Below are 20,709 nucleotides of genomic sequence, written 5' to 3'. Positions count from 1 at the left end.
ATCCAACCCTCCCCTCATTCTACCCCCCAACTCCGCCTCAACACATCATACCCCTCTGCCAACACGCCTTCTGTCCTACCACAAAGCAACAAGTGATACTCCACTACACTACCCAACACTAAAACGACGAAACAGCAAATGGCTACATAAAAAGACACACAGGAAAAAGAGAATGTCACACCATGTCACAAATCAACATGACTCATTATCTTATAATTAACCTGTTCCTTCAATCCTCAACGTGTTACTCGGTCTGATGCCGTTCGGTTCTTACTAACTCTGCTTCCATTATCCCCATACTAATTAAGGGTTTATTTTAACCAAACCAGCATCAATGATTGTTGTACTCTAGTGCAACATCTAGTGGGAAGTGAATTTTGTATAAATAACCTTTAAAAAGACCAAAGTGACAACAATACTATGTTTGAGTTGGATGGCAGTGTTTTACCTGTACAGATCTCTGCCTACATCATCCTGGTTCTGAGCAAAACCTCTGTCATCATCAGTGAAGCTGAAACCTGTTCCAACCTAGAAAAAAAAGAGTTAAAGACTTAGATTATTCGGGCACATTTAACACGCTGATGAGCTGTTGATATAATATTTGGTTAATAAAAATTATTTTGTGGCTTTTTTGTTGCTTTCTTTTTGAAGATATATGTGTAATACATACTGGATTGTCAATGTACAAAACTGAATATCTTGATGTCCAAGCGTAATCCCTCAAACCAACTGAAGAGACAAAAAAATATGAGAAGATCAGAAAAGCAAAAACATGCTCTAACAATACAGGGCTCACGATTAATAGCTTAAATAAGAATTACAGTACATGTTTAGGTATGCTGCTGTAGTACCACATCACTCAGTCTCACCAGTCAAGTTCTTATACACCACATATGGTCCATGTTCCACAAAGAGACCGAACATAGAGGTGCCACCGGGTCCGCCTTGCAGCCACAGCAGGACTGGAGCTTTATCCTGGTCCGCCTGTCAGTCAGTGCACAGCATGCAGAAGGTTAAGCTCTCAACACCACCCAGTGGTCACTTTAGTTTATTAATAACATATTTCTACAGATACAAAGACTTTATTCAATTTTTGTGCACTACATCTGCAGGCTGTGATATTGTTTGTGAACATCATTTCACAAGTTCAAAATATGAATGAGCCTTATTTACAGAGTTGTAGTGCTTCAGCTACAGTCTCGGGGGGTAAGGACTGTACGTTTTACAAACAACAAGCCTTAAATCTTTCAAAAAGGCGCCTTGGTAATGTGCTTAAATATGTGTGTGGGGGGTTAACTCATACAGTATGTATACTTGTAAACACAGACTCTAATGGTAGCTGCCACACAAGCTTGTTGGACTGAATGCAGAGTTATTTTTGAGGGGGATAAACGTAAACGCCATGCACTATAATGTGAAGTTTAATAAAAAAAACAAATATTCTGTGAGGCTGTAACACTGATCTTTCATTCAGTGTCAGTCGTGGAGGTGGCATGCAACATTATTACACTGAAGTATGAAATACAGACACAGATATGGGACTTGGTTACTGATTTATAACTTTAAGGAAAAAAAAAAAAAAAACCTTTGGAAAATGCTTCTGTAAGACTTTGGTTGAAAGAAAATGTGACTTTTATCACAAAGCAAAGTTCACCATCATAACTGGCATTCCCATCCCATACAGCAGCTGACTATAACACACACCATGCAATTCCTTATCACGTATCAAGTTGACTGAGGGAGCGCGGTTAAATACCTGGAGTACAATCAAGTTCCAAAGGAAACAGGCGCCCCAAAATGACAATAACTCAAAATGCCTCTCCCCGACTGCAGCACTGACTGTAATGTGAGTCTGTCATTTGGAAAGCCCCTGTTGGAAAGAAGAAGTTTGAGCCTACCATCATTGCAGGGAAGAACCAGAAGAAGAGGTTGCTGTTGTATTTTTTGTTGACAGTGAGGTACCCGGCATAACTCTTGACACTGGCACCTGGCAGATCTCCTACCAGACTCAGTTTCCTGGCTGGAAAAGAGAGAAGATGTCTGATTGGTGGCTCATGTGAAGGAACCTTACATACTACTTAGTATTATGGCACTTATACCTTCATCTATGGCGCCCTTCTCCAGGTAGGGAGTGAGAAAGAGAGGAGACCCGGGGTCGACTCCATTCAGGCCGCTGACACGGTGAGACTTTCGGCAGAAAAACGAGGAGCAGCTCTTTGAGTGTGCAGAGTCCAGACAGGCCCACAGTAACAGGAAACCCAGAGTCTCCCTCCACAGCCTGCCAATATAAAACACAATACTATGAAATCCATATCAGACTACAGGCCGGGTCAGTGATGTGTGAACCTCAAACATTGCAAGTCATTCAGATTTCAAAACAATCCGTCCACAAGCATATCACGTGTCTGAGCGCAGGTTAAGTTAACGTTAAAAGAAGAACAACTTTTACTTTGTTAAAACTCACCTCATGTTCAATGTCGTTTCTATGGCAACGGGAGAAAAGTCAGCCTTCAATCAGAGAGACGACTTTAGGTCGGACAGCCGCGGACTGACTAGAGAAAGTGCAAACCTGTAAGGGTGAGTCACATGATCAGCTCTGCGTAGGTCATGTGATACGTTAGATCACGTGGCCGTCGCGCTGCTCTGAGGGTGTTTCGACCCTCGACGTGGTCTTGCAGGAGACTCCAGGCGTCTGGTCTGAACTGACGTGAAGTTGCAGACATGTGAAGATGGAGGAAGGTTTTCTAAGACAGCCACTGAAATGATTTCAGAGTAGGCTTGTCTGATATGGTGAGTAAACGGGGTGTTTAAAAGGAGCCTAGCAATAAGGCTGGTTTTAGCTAGCTGTTGTTAAGAAGAACTAGTCAAAGAAATGGGATACACAGTTTACAATTAAGAAGCACAGACTGCACAGTATTACTGTATCATTATGTAGGTCTGTTATACTACAGGCTACGATTAAGAAGACCATTTTAGAGGGATATAATGCTACTTTTTTGTCTTGAAGAGATATTTTAGCCTGCAGTGTATCTTCACAAAGAAGAAAATGGCTAAATGAAGTAGCTTAACAACAAAAATCTGTTACTTTTTCATTGCTGAATCACCTACAATACAACTGGGGAAATAAAGTGGTTTTGAGATGGTTCTCAAAACAAATCAATACAGTAATAAATACATTACCATAAATAGTGATGTTATATTCACAGTTTAATTCCAGCACACACCTGTTCAGCACAACTAAAATCATATAATTATGAAGCATAAAAACCTGGGACACTACATTACTAGTTTGATTTTTACTTTCATCTCGAAAACTACAAATGTGGGTAAAGACATTATCACCAATCAGATCTCAGCTCAACATTGCCACACATTAAAGATGCACAGTTTGCACAAGTGTGTTTTCTCCTCTATAAGTGTATTGTATTATTTAATTTTTTGAGTCCATTGTATTCTTCCTACTCAGCACCATAAGTCAGCCGAGATTAGCAACCATCTGAGGAAGAAAGTAAAAAATATTAGGTAAAAGTATATTTTTCGGGAGTTGGTGGAGACCGAACAAGAGTGAAAATACTGCTGAGTAATGGATTTGGGTTCATCAGGTGGCCAGAAACATAACTTTAGTGGGATGATCATTTGGCTCCATGCTGGATGTCTTAATTGGTTGAGACCTGTGTGTCTGTCATCCAGTGGCCTAAAATTGATTGCTGCAGTTTTTAAAATGCTACAATATATACTAAAATCACTCATATTATAGGTCATTTTCACAGCAGATATTTTAACTTGTCATGATAGAAAAAGCACTAATAACATATGGCTCCGTTCAGTTCAAGTGTCCCAGTAAAGCTGTGACAGTGAGCCAAAACCAGAACCCCAGCAGCTAAATGGAATTCAGCCATCATTCATTTTATTATTATTTACACCTGTGCTTTCTTTCTTTGTGACATGTCATAACATCCTCTGTGAGGTCTGTAAGTACCTACCTGTTAACATTTCTGCTATGCTTACCTTAAAAAAAGCTATTAGTGTCCATCAGCACCTAACTCAAACACTGATTCTAATACAAATGCTGGGATTTTTAAAACTGCAGTTAGTCATTTTTTGCCACTAGGGGGCAGAGGAACACCAAAATAAGCTGACTGACAACTCTGTCGTATTAATACCATTATATCACTTAATTGCTGAGTGTGACACTTTTGTTCTACAGTGCAGTGCACAATGGAAATGAGGATGCTACTCTCAGCTGGGAAGAAGATTATGGACTGTAAAGAAACAGCTCAGGTGAACAGGTGAGGAAGAGGGGGCTGCAACACACTTGCCTGCTGCTTACAAAGCTGTGTATTAACAGCTGATTTAACCTACTGTTAAGCCTGTCTTGGTGGAAAACATTTCCTAAGTGCATCTCAGCAGTAATGACAGAGAAGGGAGTGCTTATCATGACTGATTTATTGTGATACAGCAGGGATTCAACCGGCAACCTGTTGGTCACAAGCAAAATAAACCAACCCAAGCTGTTGCTCAACATAAAAAGATTAAATGAAAGAAGGACAAAGACATAAATATGCAAGTGAGGAAAAAACTGGCCCCTTCAAAATCTGTAATGTCACACAGACACTACATCCATCTTTTCTGTAGTCTGTGATCCCATGGAAAAGTGGGAAAGCAGCCGCACCACATTCATTCTGGCTCTTTCAACATAACATGACACAACATCACATCTGAAAACATGCAATGCCAAAGCTGGAATAATGTGGTTTAACCAGTTGGGGCCTTTGCATGCATCTCATATAACCGTGGCTTTAACGTCTGTTTGGGATCCTGCAGGCAGAACTAAAAGTCGGCTTGTTTTGGGCTTCTTGTGCCAGTCGGGGTTGCTTACATCTGGCAACCCTGCTCCAAACTTTCACTTTAAGAAGGCGCGTCTACGCTGCAGTGTAGTGTGTTTATTACAGTCCTTAAAGTGACACATGGAAACCATAGCTGATTTCTACATGGCACAAATGTAGACCTACAGATTCTGCCTGCTCAGTGTCAGGAACTGCTTTAGAGAAACCGGAGTGTCTTTCCTGTAGCTTGGTCTCTGGCTATTTTTAATCTGTGGCGGCGGCACCTTCAGTGTATGCGGCAGCGTGAGCTCCTCACCGAGGCGCACGGCCAGCCAAAGGGGAACGATCGGCGGACTCAGACAGACGGCTGGTGGGCTCGGTGCTCGGGACTCGAGGCGAGGCATGAAATAGTCACCGGCAGAGTGGTCAAAGGTGAAGCACATTGGGACGTGAGTGAAATGGACGCACCGCCGGGGAGCTGCTGGGAGCGCACCTTGGCCAAACGGGAGTAACCGAGCCGTGAAACGGGTTGGGATGGCAGCATCCAGTAACTCCAGCCTCTCAGGTTCATCTGTGTCCTCTGGTAAGAGTTCACATAACCCAGACTCAAACTATAGACACTGAGGCGATACACTTAAGATAATAACATGGCTTTAATCAAACTTTTTTTTAATAATCTCGTCTAAAGCCATTCCTAACATATGCACCAGGCAATGTGACAGCGTTATATTCCTTCATCAGCATTTCACATGTGCTTGATAAACATTAAACAAACCTATGATTTTAGTGGCTTCCAGTGACTGCTGTAGTTTAGGATTAATGATAAGTGAAAAGCATCATCATGTGTTAGATCTGGATGCAGTCAGCGGAAACATTAGAGGGAAAAGGGCACCTTTAGTGCGGATGGATCCTAAGGTTGTGAGATGTAGTCAGTCTGACTGGGTGTTATCATTAGATTGCCAATCATCTCCATAATTCCCTGACTGACTTTCCACTTGGCTGGCTTTAAGGATTATTTTTGGCTTGTGTAGCCTACCATTTTCCCAAAACGCAGCACCACAGTGGGACATTTTCTGACATTGTAAAACAATCCTAATATGCTATGGTCCAGTGACATAATACAGTTCATACTGCTGCAGTGTGCACAAAACTCCAATCAGATTCCATTTGCATATAATGAGGTAGTTCAGCAAGTATAGCACCTATTATTTATTTGTAAAAAAAAAATTCAATTTCAGGGTTCAGTTTCCACAGAATGAGAACAGAAAGTGGGTTAGCAGCTGTTCAAACAAACCCAGCATGAAATAGCAACTCCATGCTTGTCTCAGTGTACATCCCATTATTTGTTCATAAAGCGCGTGGCTCGTGTTTGCCAGGGTATAAAGTACAAACTCCTCTATCGCAGTGCATGTTTGATGTGGAAGCCCCACCAACAACCAGAGGCGAGAGAGAGAGAGAGAGAGAGAGTGTGAGTGTGAGTGTGTGTGACAAGGGGAGGGAGAGGCTGTTTATAATAGCAGGCTCAGCACTTTGGTTTATGTTTGCTGTTTCCACCAATATTTTACACGTTTTAGAAACTGTGTAGTGAGATCTTTTCCACCTCCAAAAAAAAATGAAAATTGAACATTGCACGGCAAAGCTACAGGTTTATTACAGGGTGAGGACATTGCATAGTGTGTTTGTTTTACTTTCTTACTCTCTCTGCATCCTGACCACACCACACAGAAGAGTCACATTTCCCAAGGTACTGCCCAGTGGGAGGGATAAGACGGTCCTTTCCAAGCTGATATAGCCTGTGGCAACCGCATGCTTCACAAAGCATTATCTCATGTGCGCCTTTCAGAAAGCAGCGGATTTACTGTTTGACCACTGCTGCTTTAAGAGGAAAGTCTTTTCTTTCTGTGGTATTGGAGGGTTGTCATTACTGTTGGGCTCTCAATATAATTATCAGAGGTTACAAGCTGCGCTGCTGCCAGGGATAGAGTGGTTGTCACAAGGGTATTATTATTTTCATGCAGAGCTCTTTGGCAGTCAGACACAACATTTGAATAATCTTGTCTATGAGGCATATGACTCGAAAAATGATTCTCGGCTCAATTCCGGCTCCATATTAGGTCATCTGCTCTGGCTGCAAACAAAGTGCTCTTGGTGTAGTTATTTCCTCAGCCATAAATGTTAAGTCTACTTAGTAATCTTGTTTGAAGGCCGTTGTTTAGGTGAGTATGTAAATAAAGTCCATCCAGCTTGTCTGTGTGAACAAAGTGTCACTGATGGCGGCTTTTTGGGGATTAGTACTTATCTATGATAGTGGTAATTATATTATGGGAGCAAACACTGATTTATTTATGTACTTCCTGCAAATTATTGGAATAAAGCAACAATAATATGTACACAAACTGCCTTGCAATGCGCAGACTGCATTATATACACACAGCCTATAACTGCAGCCTTAATACACAGGTGAAAAATAGTAGCCCTTATTTTTGAGCCCAGTGATAATAAGATATCAGACAAAAAGAAAGGATTGCAACAGGATTGCAGCATACATGTTGCAATCTCTTCTTTTCCCTGGAAGGATATTTTCTGGCTGTTCGTCTAGATCAGGGAGATTCCTACACATTCTTGGCACGGGTGGGCATGGAAGCATGTACTGTACCAGCAGCACACCATTTGCAAGGCGGCTCCAGGAAATAAAGCTTTGAAAATAAATTGAGGGATAGAGCATGAAAGTATGCCTTCAGCTCCAGGCCTTAAATGACAAAATTGGTCAGGGAGGCAGAGTTACAGCCGTGTATTACAGAGAGGCTGTCTGCTCAACACGACCCTGCACATGTTTCTGGCAAATGCTGCAGTTCACCTCAAAATCTTTCCACCACATCTATTTCTTGTCCTTACCAGTGTAAATTACGTAGGGCTGGATTAGTGTCATTGGCTTATACTGGCATTTTTCTGCATATTTTACAGAATCAACCATGGGGGAGAAGTTTGCCCCAACGAGTATTCTATCCTTAATCCTCAGTAATATCAACAAACTCTCCCAGGTACAGAATCAGACACTCAATTAAACCTTTTCCTCATCTAAATTCACCTACAGTTCTTGGTAGTAGCATAACATACAGTTTCACTGAGGGTGACCGCCCCAGTAGCACACAAACACACTCCAGAGAGGCACCCTCGTACCTGTCACGTATTATCTGGTCAGCACTAAGCCTGCGTTGAAATGCTTGTTTTGGACCAGTGTAATACACAGATGGTCTCCCTGCTGCAGTTTTTCTGCATCCCACTGACACGATGAAAGTGTGTGTGTCTTTTGTGTGTGGGTCTGCATGTAGCGTTGCACTGGAGCTTTCCTCCAGAACGTGTCATTTATGTGATGTGTATATGCATAAATTACATTGAAAAGAAATACATTGAATCAATGGGTAATTAAGTTAATATTTGAAATTGTCTTTTGTGTAAAATGGCTAATTCAAATCAAATTTACTTCCACAGCCAAGCTTGATCACATTTGCAGTTTCAGGGCCTTAAAGGCTAAATTCACATTTCAAGCCATAGCACTAATCTGAAGTTTGGCTATTCACATTATTTGTAAAAGGTCCAGTGTGTGCGATTTAGAGGGCTGAATTTACAGAATGGGGTAGACATTAAATATAATATGCAAAACTGTGTTTTCATTAATGTATAATCACCTGAAAATAATAATTGTTTTTGTTACCTTAGAATGAGCCTTTTATATCTCCAAACGTCATAGGTCGCCGTCCTTCCAGAAGAATCAGAGATCACAGAGGATGTCGTTATTGCCCAGCATAGCCTGAAATGAAAAAAATATTGGAGATGCACCAATACAAACAAAAGACCACAAACTCATTCACCTTCTGCCACTCAAACGTCACCCCAACCCCAACAGTGGTCAGCAGGTGCACATAGACCATGGGAACATAAAACTGAAATCAACAGGACTTGTTAACTACACGGTTCTTCTGTTTTTTCAAAAGGTGACTCATTTCTGCGTGTTTAGACTGATGAAGTCATAGTGAAAACAATCAGGATTTAAGGGAAAGGGCTTTTTTTTTAGCTGCTAAGATTGATGTGTTGCTAGCATATTGCACACAGCACAGAATATATGGTGCAGTGATGGTGGTGCAACTTGCAAGACTGCATTTAATTTGTTTGCAAATATGCACCTTGAAGTCACATTAGCTGCCAGCATAGGGAAGAAAGGATGCTGTTGTATCACTAAAATCCAGCATAAATCTTCTTGTTTTCCTGCTTTGATCCAACATACTGGCAGAAAATAAATATATGAGCTGAAGATTGTAAGTGCTGAATAACATCCAGTAATAAGATTTGTGTCTTTGTTAAAGGAAGATTTCACCACCACCAATCTATACTGGTGTTTCAGCCTTTAAAAATATAATCTCCTTTCCATTTGGCACAGTCCATGTTTGTTAGTACTCCAAATGTATGCCGGCCCCATGGTACATCAGTGTGCCAAACATTTCAGGTTCAGAAAGTGCCAATCCTATGTTATGTTACCTGGCTGCCTGTAAAGAAAGAGAGCACTTCTGCTTGCCCGCCAAATGTGCAGACACAACCGACATTGCATATACTGTTACAATATACATCAAGCGATCAATGTCTGTCTGTTGTTGGGGAAAGTGAAACATGATCTGCTCCATATTACCTCTGTACCTACTATTTCATCATCCATATGCAGCAAATGAATCCCCCCTAAAATAACATGATGTTACATTGTCAGCCATGTAACATTAAATAAAGTAGTAATTTACACTCTTTATGCTGGTATTTGTTCTGGGTATTCTGCAGTAGGGCTACAGCTGAATATGTAGCTTTTTAAGTCAAATTTGATTTGTTGTGTCACCTTAAGTTGTCTCTTGGCAACTGCCTTTTCCCACTAGAATGACTAATCTTGAACATGATTCTGCACAGGCCGTGAAATGCTCTGAACTTGTTGAGTCGTTGTCAACCATGTACTAGTTTAACCGCAATACTGTTGTTTTATGTGCTGAAGTTGTATTTATTTATTTATTTATTTTTGCATATGCACAGACTTCTAGAGCAGACGTTATCTCAGGGGATAAAAGCGAGCTTGATCTTCATTCATCACATATTCTCTTTGTCACCAAAGCAAACACCCGCCGGTAATTATTTTATTGAATGCTTCTGACTGGTGAGTAATGGAGGGCAACACAATTAATAGCTGTTTCTTCGGGGGAAGAAGCCTCTGGCTGCTCCAGAATTTTAAATTCTCCCTGATCATCAGACACTGCACAAACTCTGAGCTACTTACAAAGTCTTTTTGATGTTCCAATTTCTGGGTGTGTTTATGTGCAAGTGTGTGCTTGCGTATATTTGTGTGTTTGCTTGAGAGTGTGTATGTACAGTGTAGCCTAATGTATTTGTGTGTGTATGTTTGTGTGAGTGTGTGCCAGCGTTTGCATCAGAATTGACCCTTAAGAGCTCCCTTTTTCTGAGCCGAAGCTGCTGCAGAATTCCAGACTGAAATGCCATTCGTCATTAAAAAGAATCAGATTGAAAAGAAAATACTTGGCAGCCAACCAGATGAAATCACATTCTTTAAACAAGCCGCAGTGGAATAAATCTTTCAGACTGTTGCCAGTGCAATACACAGTGACAAAGCTTCGGTATTAGGACAATACATTTTCCAAGGTAGCTTGGCCACACACCAACAAATGGAGCCTGATGCCTATTTTTTTGTATTTGACAGACAGGGGCTTTAGCAACAACATTTACTCTCAAAACATCCACTTCTCTTTTGAGCTGCTTCTTCATCATTTACATAATTATTCAGCATTTGATCATATGCACCTATCTCGTCTCTCCTGTGTAATTAATTCAGCTCTTTCCGAAAGTCGCTGTGCTATAATGATGAGAAGCAATGATGAGCTTTTTTTGTGTTTGGTAATGTTGCAACCACCCTCCAGTCACTTCCCCCTGCTGCAGTAAGCACAGGGAAAGCAGCATGAAGGAAATACTCTTGCCTACTCTTTAAGTGCCTCTAAGTTAAACAGATACATACAGTGCAGCAATCTACAGAGGACTTGTGATACGGTTTCAACAATAATGCCATCTATATGAGTACGTGCCACAGTTTTGCTTTCCGTACCTCGGTGCCCACATCCAACAAGTGCTCACTGGTTTTCACACCCTCTCAGGTGTGTTTCATCTCTTTCCCTCTGGCCAGAGGGGTGCGGCGCTGATCTGCTGATGAGTGCAGAGGAATTTTTTAAACATGTATCTTCTGGACCATGATTCATTATTCTTAACAGTCTTTCGGCAGTGGTGCTGGGAATTTAATAAGAGGTATTATACTGAACATCTGAGAGGCAGATAAATAATTTATTGCAGCTATTTTGTACATTTGGCATGTAGTACGATTCTATGTGGTAGCTATAGACCACCATGAGTGACACTGTATGACTGACTCACTGTGTGAGGCATACTGGCACACTGAACATGCAGGAATTACATTGACTTTCTTTTATGAGCGCTCCGCCCTTATTTATATACCCGTTCTAATATAAAATATGTTTTGTAACAGGTCAAAACCTGCATCAAATTATTACCAGTAAATTAAACTAACTGTTATTATTACTAAAATGATTATTATTTTCTGTTGGGTGTACTTTTTGAGTTAATAAAACTTTTGCAATCTAATCCCATCTAAGCCCATATTATCTTTAGGTGAATATAATTATAGCTTTGTTTGTAACATAGTACAGAAGCAACATTATTTGAGTTTGATGGTTCATACTTGACCTTGGAAATAGTAGCTTCACATAAAAATTCTCAAGACATGGTCCAATTTATTTGTTGTTTCCAAACCTTTTAGCCACGTCTCTTGGCCTTCCTCGACACACTGTATGGAGTTAATGTGGTGTGAGATGTGGGTCATTATTATATTATGAGTAAAAAATATGCAGTGTCATTTATGTCGTAATGAGGGCCACTCATTTTATTACGTTATTGGCACTGTAGTACAGTAGCAAATTTAGCCACATTTTTGACTCATTTAGTGACAAGTTTTATTACAAGTCATTACTTTACCCAGTGGGTACTACAGTGAATTATCAGCTGCTACAGAGCATTTACTTCATCACCTCTCTGACTCCATATATTCCAGGAATGTGTTCCCATAATCATTAATCAGCCACCACATTTTCCAGAGGAAAGTCATCCCGTGGGAGGTGAGGTCTAAATTGTATTCATTACATTAATTTTGATTGGTGTGTTTGTACTAGAGATGTTGTGTTTTCAGGACACTGCCGGTGGGTAATATAGATCAGGTGTGTGGCGTCACGATGTTAAGCGCCACAAGCCGACATCTGTATTGATTGTCCTTGAAGCAGAGAGACTGATTAGAAGTGTATTCACTGGTGCATCTCAAGAGGCAGCTGCACAGTGTGAAGCCATATGCATAATTATAATGGAGAGATAAACAGCAGTGACATAACTGTGGTGAAGGGCTCAGTCTGTCCATTGGGAAAGGGATAGAAGTGGAGGTTTAAATGAGAGAAAACAGGGCACAGTCTACTAACACCACTGTGAGTTCTTAACAGAAATCTGCTTTATTTTTGTGTTTTACAGACCCTGAGGATTACCAACCGCCCATATGGAAGTCCTACTGTGAGTAATTAATTTATTTCATATGCTGATGAGCAATGTTTTAACCCGACTTTGGCCTTTAGTGTGTTTATTTAAATAACAGCACATTTATTTGTGATCTATAAATAACAAAGAGACATTTTTTATACTTGTTAGAATTGTTTTTTTTTTTGTACATGATACAATTAGATACACTGCACACAAAAGGCACACACTCAAACACACTCGCCCACACTGCACATTCAGGCGTGCACAAATGCAAAGCAGCAGATTCCTGATCTCTGAGTAAAATAGGTTACCATCACTGGGGAAAATAAGATTTTCTACCTGCAAAGAGGCTCAGCTAAAATGGGGTCCTCAGAACACCCACCTCATTATGCAATGTTTTTGCCATGTGGGAGAAAATGGGTTGAGTCCTCAGAATATATATGATGCATTAGTCAAAGCACAGCAGAATCATTTCAGCTAGAAAACAAACTGTCCTTACAGTCTAACCAATTACAATCTATAGCTTTTTTATACACATTTATCCTTTAATTAAATGTCTATTCTGCATAATTGTCTAATAATGCTTCTTTTTATGAAGTGCCCCATCTTCTCCTGACTCCACTGGTCCTTTGCTGAGGTATTTTTAGAGCTCACTGTGTCACAGGAATGGAAGATGTCCAGATCTTGCTGGTTGGCTTAAGTCAGCCTGACAAAACATGAAAATTCACAGTCAGGAGTCTTCCTTCCCCTGTCTGGAGAATCTGCTGCGAGGACTTAGCTCAACCTAACACAGCGATTTCTTTGCTGTACTACCGTTTGTTAGAAATGACACTGTTGTAGTCCCGAGTCCTCATCCACATCTCACAAGGCATGCCAGACATCTAGAAGCAAGTGCATATTACAGTATGAGACAGACTGTTATTCTGACATTATTGCCAGACTTTTGTATAGAGTCTGGTATGTGAAATGTGGCAGTTTGTCAAATAAAAGAGAAACTCCTTTACTAGACATATGAGGGATAAAAAATTGGATATGAAGAAAGCAACCAGACTCAGCTACTGATTCTTCTGTTGTGGTAATATAATATTTCTACCCTGACAGGAATCCCATTCTGGGAAATAGCATAAACTGCAGCAGTGTTTTGGCTTCTCTCACTTTTTAATCACTAATTGTAATGTACTAATTCTGTGAGGCTGCTGAGGTGTTTGTGGTGATTACTCTTCCTGCCGCAAATCCTTCAATTCCATTTTCACTTTGCTTCACTGATTTACCTCGAGTTCTCCAAATACGTTAAGTACATCTAATACACAAAAGCTTGGATTTGAAGCATGTGTGTATTTTCACAAGTGTGGGTTTTGCAGTGAAAAGGAATATTGTGCGGTGTGCACATGTAAGTGCACATGAGGGCAAAACAGGTCTTAAGTCACTGCAGATATATGGCTCCTGTCATGTAAACCGCTGAATGCCTGGTCTCGTATATATAAGCTAATGGCTTCTTTTGTGCTTTGGTACCTTTGCATTGAGTCTGAGCTGTGGTCGGACGCTGGACTAAAGGCTGTTAAGTGGAGATTATGTTTAATGTCCAGTAGAGTCCAGTATATGAAAGCTGCATTTAATTTCCTTTATCTTAAGTGTGTATTGAGGTTGTTATTTTGTATTTTATCTACAATATGAATGTAATTACAACTTGCACTGAGCTGTGTACATAACTCAGAGGGGCCTTAATTAACATCCATGTGTTTTTCTAACAGTGTACCAGCTACAGCAGGAAGCCCCGAGACCAAAGAGGATCACATGTCCTCAGGAGGTCAGTAAACTGTAAATCTGTGTACAATAGGCTACTGTATAGAACTAAAATGATTATTTCATTTTATTAACCATTTAGTTTGTAAAATAGGACAACAAATACCAGAGTCAACAGAGAACATGACTTGTGTAACTCATTCATGTAAGCAGGAAACAGCAGTTTGGTATTTCACTTGAGAATTGCTGAAACAATTCATAGTTTATTCACATAGTCCTTTATTAGTATTGTCAAACGACTCATTGATTAATTGACTAATTATTTTAGCATTACAACTGTTTATGGTTGAAGTTAAATACACAAACCACAGGCACAAGACGTCATCATAATTATAAAAATTATAAAATTATTTCATACTAAAGTTCCCATTCACTGTGCTCCTCAAAATAACTTATTTCTTCCTTTCTTCCTTTCTTTCTTTCTTTTACATGTGGTTAGGCACCTTAGCAAACAACTCTCTACTGGCCCTGTTTATTTCTTTTAAACGCAAGTTTTTTTTTTCCCCTTTGCTTAAAAAAACAGTCTTCTAGACTGCAGCCACACTACAGTTCTTCAAACTCCGTTTTCTCTGTGGAAAACATTCACTGTGCAAATGATTGAGCCTGGCAGCTGGAAGCCAGACCAATTGGTAACCTATGGAGAGTGACTCGCTGCTGCTTGAAACTCTCACACCTCATGAGTTTGGAACTTTTTGAACTCATGGTACTAGAGTTAGAAAACTAAGCATTGTTCTTCAGCTGCATGATTTATTCTTTTTCTTAGATCTATTTAGGAATGTATTTTGGTTAATAGTTCGGGGAAAAAAATGGTAATTTTTTTAACAAAGACTAGTGATTGGCATTGCAAGTGGTTTGTTTATTCATTCAGCAGGTGTAGGGAGGGTCAAGCTAAAAACATGCTCATATGGCCACCTGAGTATTGTTGTATGTGCAACAACAGCTACAATAATAATCAAATGCCAGAAGCAGGAACACTAAGCATAGAGCACAGCATAGACTCCCTCAGTTATATGAATACGTTAATGGAACAAGTTACTCTACTTGTTACTGCCTTCACTCAGAGAACTGTCAATCTTCTATTGTACCAGCTACCAGAAATGATGTACGTCTCATCCTATTTTGAGACTTGCCACTCTATTCTGAGCAAAGAGAGGGTTGTAGGCTCGTAGGCTTCATGCTAATGTTTGATATTAATGCCATGTAGTTAAGTTAAAAATGTTTTTTTTAGCCATATCCTTCTCAAGATTCGAATGCAGACACACACCTCTGTTTGACACAGTAACACACTAAATATTAATTATTTGCAGCTGGCCATCTATCACCAGCTGTTTTCTGGCACTGCCTCTAATTCATCTCCACACTGTGTGATTTGGCTTTATGGTTCGGTAGCTACGAATAGACGCGGGGGCACAGATGGAGATAATCTGTCCTGTGATGTAGAGTCCTTTATCTTTCACAAGAACAATTCGCAAAGCCATTTAATTGAGCTTTTATATCATAGTGCTCCAGCCAATATGTCTTCCTCTGGTTTACAGATGGAGAGCAGACCGAAATACTACGGCAGAGAGTGAGTGTAACTTGATAACTGTCATTGTTTTCATGCCTTTTTTCAAATATTACTCTGCAGAGAATGTTTTTGTTTATTTATATTACTTCCTTGCATTAGATGTGGTTAGGGTTTAAGTGGGTGGATTTTGTGAATAAGTGTAAAAGTGTAAATCTGAGTATTTGAGGTTAAAATGACATTGGAGGAAGAGTTATAACTACTGCATACTTTTTTTTTTTATAGATTTCATGGCATGATCCCTCGAGAATATGCAGATGAGCTGCTGGCGGGAGCAGAGGGTGCTTACCTCATCAGGGAGAGCCAAAGACAGCCAGGGACACACACCTTGGCCTTAAGGTACCAACACCATCAGTATTCAGCACAGAATCTCTGAAATGTTGGGCCCTATCAGCACCCAGTTTTCGCTCAGTTTGTTCACTTTCATGTATCCATCCACTTTTCAACCACATCCTTGTATCTCAACCCAGGTTTGGGCACCAGACCCTCAACTACAGATTGTTCTATGATGGGAAGCACTTTGTCGGGGAGAAGAGGTTCGAGTCGGTCCACGACCTTGTGACTGACGCGCTCATCACTCTCTACATAGAGACTAAGGCAGCAGAGTACATCGCCAAAATGACCACTAACCCCATCTATGAGCATCTTGGTTACACCTCGCTGCTCAAAGACAAGATGGTGCACAGGCTGAGTCGTGGACGCACAGAACCACGCAGGGTCACCTTCCAGAAAGATGATAGGGTGAGTTTTATGACTGTTCATGTTACCAGAGCAGAGGAGTGTACAGTATAAACATTCATGCGTTCCAAGTTTACTTTCAGCATACTGTACTTTTTTTTTGCACTGTGGGTGGTGTTGAGTAAAGAGGCGTTTGAAAGGCACAAAGTTCAACAATCTCTATCTGGAGATGAAGCGATGAGTCAATGAATCCATAAACAGGTTGACAGAAAATTACATGTCAGCTATAATTGCGTAATAGTTTATGTGGCTGAAACATTCTCAAATTAGCTGCTCTTTTATATAATTTTAAAGGATTGGTTCAACATTTTCTTCGGAAAATGCTTATTTAATTTTTTGCAGAGAGTTTCAGGTAACAAAACAAAAAGAAATTACATATTGTCACATTATAGGTCTCATGCTGAGTTATTTGCTGTTTTTTTTTGTCACCTTGTGGTTGCCAGGCAAGCTGCTATAAGAGTGGTATCGATTCTGTCATCTACTGTAACTCTCAGCAAGAAAGCGAATAAGTGTATTTTCCAAAATGTCAAACGATTGCTTTAAATTTAATATCTTTGAGATTTGGTTTGGCAAGCAAACTGAAGACTTGGGCTCTGGTAAAATTGTGATGGGATATTATTATTTGACATTTTAGAATGAATAATAGATTAATTGATAATAAAAGAAAATTGGCTATTTGCAGCCCTATCTATCATCCATGGGGAAGGAACCCTGCTAAAAGAAAGCTTACTCATAACAGTGAGGATAGTTATTCAATATAGCTCCATAGTGCTCCATATTACTATAAAAATATTTAATTGAAACCAAACTTGAGTGTTAAACTAGAATGTAAGAGAACCAGGCTTGAAAACTGTTTTCAATTTGTCTTTAGCTCTTTTAATTTAATCATCCACAGACTTCAGTTAACTACAGCCCTAATAGTCACAATAAAATTATTTTATGATTAGGTGTTTCTGAAGCAATACATCCCATTTATAGAAAAAAAACCTTTCAGTTGTTTCAGTACATGTAAATTGTCTGCTACATTTCCCCAGGGCCCAGTGACAGACACTGTATAGTACCATGATTTTGATCTACTTCCACCCTGTTGAACATTTCCAGTAGGATGAGAGTGCTTCTGAGAGGACAATTTGTCCTATGAGTGAGACGTGCATTATCCCTGTAGCCCCTGGGTGTGTTCACTGCTGCCATGCTTTGTTGCGTCCTCTGAAAGGTAATGATGACCAAGGGGACTGAGACTTTGCTCTGCCTGCCATGTGTATCGGACACACTGATCTTGGGTGAGACAAATTGCACATTGTATTCATTGGCACTTGTGGGCAGTTGTTGGATTAAAGTCAGTGAATGATTTACTGTATCAGTGAGGAATGAGGGATGTCTGTTTCCTTACTAGAGAAGAATTCTAACTATCCTTCCACTAGGTGGCAATCTTATCTTGTTTCCTTCTCCTTTTGGACTTGGGAACAAAAAGTGCTTCACACCAAGCTGCTTTTAATAACAGATACTAATGATTTCTTGGTCTTTTCTTCTTCAGAGAGTATATATTTTATGAGCTGCATCTTTTATGTGTCTCTCAGCTTAAATATCAGAGTTATTGCTTTGGGGGTTCTTTGTCTTTAAAATGTCAGCCTGTACTTGATGTCAGCTTGACAGTCAGTCAATGACAGACACATGACAGCCCTGTCAGCTGGAGCATCAGTTGCAGTATTAATACCATCAGTCTTCCGTTTTGTTTTTGTAACTTGAGACCTGGGCCATTAATGCGGCATTTTTTACGTAATGGCCATTGGTCAGTCAGTAGTTCATTGACTTACAGTTGTTTCTTACAGTATAAGGTTTCACACATGCCACTACCAACCTCTATGAAACCCTTGGGGCATGAGAACTGCCTTCATAAGTGCTCCAAGACACGCAGGCTAACCTCTGTTTGCTTAGCGCACAGTGCTTTATTGAACAGTGTCAAGCACTCTGTTTGATTTGCACCTATGATGTTTGAAATTTTGAGGACTGCAGACTCCAATTAACCTCCATTTTGGCAAGTAAATTTGGAGCACGTCTCGAGCTAAATGTCACATTGTCAGTTCAGTCTTTGCCTCTTTTGTAAAACTGATTTCATATTCCTTCACCAGTTTTCTACACGAGGGTCTGAGTCAGTGACAGCTGTGATGACGGCCTGCTTTGTCAGACAGCATTTGAAAACCACCTGCCAGTCACTTCCAAAAGTGCGAGAAGGGAGAAAAATGTTTTTCTCTCTGCTTGAATATTACGTGTCCGAGAAGCAGAGAACAGGCCTGATGGCTCAAATCTGTAGTTGCTTTTTAAACTTCATGTTTACCAATTACACAACCACGCCCCGAGGCTTAACAGCCACAGTAGCCTCACTGTATAGACATTCATTTATGTGTATTTACCTGGTGTCAGATTGATACCACCATATTACCGTGACTGCAACTCTTGTGTAATTAAAATGCTCCCAGAAGGTGAAAGGGGGGTACTTAACTCCACCTGTATACCAACCTCCCTGAGTTTCCTTTTTTTTGCATGTGCAGGAATTTTCTCAGTGGCCGGAACCTCTGCCACATTCTTCCTGATACTCACCGCCCTGGTTTTAATCTCAGTGGGGCTCTCAATGGGCTGGTCTGCTCGCATGCCCTGGAAAGATTTCCATGGAAATTGTCATGTTGTTTGTTAGGATAATTACCTGTTCTCTCCCAAGAGTTTCACGCTTTAAAAATATGCAAAAACAGGCCATTTTTAGTTGTAAAATGTAAAAATGCTCCTCACACAGCATTGCTACATTTTCCGACTTTAAGAAGTGGTTATTTATTTTCAGCCTCAGACACAGACAAATAGATACATTTTCAGTGTTCCCATTGAAGACACAAGTGGCAATTTCTTCCAGTTTTGAATAATGGTCGACATCTTTGACTGCTATACCCTTCACAGTATGTCTATTTTTCTGTTTGTTAGAGATGTTGTTGTGGCTGTTTTGTTTAGCTGCTGTCTGACTGTGTCAGTGCCCACTGTGCTGTTTGCCCATGAGTCCAAATAGTCACTTAGCTGTGCTCTAACAAAGCCTTAGCGGGAATAAAAGAGCCGAGCCACTGAAAAGAAGGCAGAGCTCGTTGTGTGACCACCTTTTGTGTCCTTTCTTCCAAGCTCTTCTTTAAGAGACAAGAAGCCATCTGCCTGCAGACAAAGAGCGCAGCCCTCGTCTTCCCTCCTCCCTCCGACCTCACCAGGCTAAAATATCTCCAAGTGGTCTATTCCTCATCTGTCCCCTCAGACTTAGCTGCAGAGCTCAATTGTATGGTATGGTATGTGTAGGTCTTTTCAAAGAATGTCAACCACAGTGACATATATCTTCACCTGTCCTGTCACTCTCGCAACTATCAGCCAGTTAAACTGTTGCCCCCAGACATCACAGACAAAAAAGAAATAGCTGGTACACAAAAGGCCCACGGCAATTTTTTACTTTGCTTCTGTGTCTATGAGCTGCCAATCCTTTCATTTTATCTCAGCTTTGCAGTTGCCCTTTGGGTCGTTTGCACTACGCTTCACCACCCTGCTTTAGCTCTGGCTCTTTATCATCACAAATCCAACGCTTACTGGCTATCTGACCTTTCCTTCCACGTTTAATAAATCTGTTCAACCTTATTTTCCTTAATGTCTTTCAGGCTTAGCCATTGTTTAAAATAGTGGTTTGGCATAAAATCCAAGCAGACATTTTAATTATTTAGCATGTGGTTTGCACTGCTGTCAGTGTTGCGTACCTCGGCTCAGAGCTTCTCCTTCATTAATTAGAAAAAGCAGACATCATTGTGGTGCTGTTTACTGGTTGTTTACAAGCAAAGCTAATAGGGACAAATTCAGCATGAACATAGCAACAGCCCCCCACTGGTAAAACTGTATGGCTGCAGACCTGCAAATGAGCCTCCTGTGGGATTTTACTTGGATTTGGGCACTGCGGGATTATTCCCTGTGTAAGGATTATGGCAGTAATCCCTCCCAATCCCAGTTGATGGTCTGGCTCTGCTGGTCCTCTGAGACAAATGATTGTGATTGGCGGGGGTAGTCTGCAGTCAGAGTGTCTGGAAGATCCAGTCTGGACGGCAGTGTGGGGAATTCCACCAGTGGACTGAC

General features: G+C 40.5%; 2 protein-coding genes across 3 annotated transcripts in view; one reads left to right on the top strand and one right to left on the bottom strand.

Annotated features, from left to right (window-relative positions):
• cpvl (carboxypeptidase vitellogenic like) overlaps positions 1 to 2,601 on the bottom strand; it is a 4,980-nt gene extending 2,379 nt beyond the window's left edge. The window contains exons 1-6 of the mRNA XM_035673080.1: positions 2,465 to 2,601; positions 2,100 to 2,278; positions 1,899 to 2,020; positions 870 to 984; positions 671 to 729; positions 449 to 528 (exon numbers count right to left, since the gene is read on the bottom strand). Coding sequence (XP_035528973.1) covers positions 449 to 528; positions 671 to 729; positions 870 to 984; positions 1,899 to 2,020; positions 2,100 to 2,278; positions 2,465 to 2,469 — 560 coding nt within the window. The 5' untranslated portion in view covers positions 2,470 to 2,601. The remainder of the gene's footprint in view (positions 1 to 448; positions 529 to 670; positions 730 to 869; positions 985 to 1,898; positions 2,021 to 2,099; positions 2,279 to 2,464) is intronic.
• Positions 2,602 to 2,660: 59 nt separating this feature from the next.
• chn2 (chimerin 2) overlaps positions 2,661 to 20,709 on the top strand; it is a 24,226-nt gene continuing 6,177 nt past the window's right edge. The window contains exons 1-7 of one of the 2 annotated variants that reach the window (XM_035671851.1): positions 2,661 to 2,790; positions 4,208 to 4,289; positions 12,456 to 12,494; positions 14,213 to 14,268; positions 15,800 to 15,831; positions 16,054 to 16,167; positions 16,299 to 16,569. In XM_035671851.1, the coding sequence (XP_035527744.1) occupies positions 15,800 to 15,831; positions 16,054 to 16,167; positions 16,299 to 16,569 (417 nt within the window). In that variant the 5' untranslated portion in view covers positions 2,661 to 2,790; positions 4,208 to 4,289; positions 12,456 to 12,494; positions 14,213 to 14,268. Of the gene's footprint in view, positions 2,791 to 4,207; positions 4,290 to 4,406; positions 5,410 to 12,455; positions 12,495 to 14,212; positions 14,269 to 15,799; positions 15,832 to 16,053; positions 16,168 to 16,298; positions 16,570 to 20,709 lie in introns of those variants that run through there. The other variant, XM_035671850.1, reaches the window with a different exon arrangement.

This window comes from Morone saxatilis, unplaced genomic scaffold, assembly GCF_004916995.1.
Source record: "Morone saxatilis isolate NCDOM2014 unplaced genomic scaffold, NCSU_SB_2.0 Contig24, whole genome shotgun sequence".
Lineage (NCBI taxonomy): Eukaryota > Metazoa > Chordata > Actinopteri > Moronidae > Morone > Morone saxatilis.
Note: the sequence above shows the minus strand (reverse complement) of the source record. Positions and strands in the feature narration are given on the sequence as shown.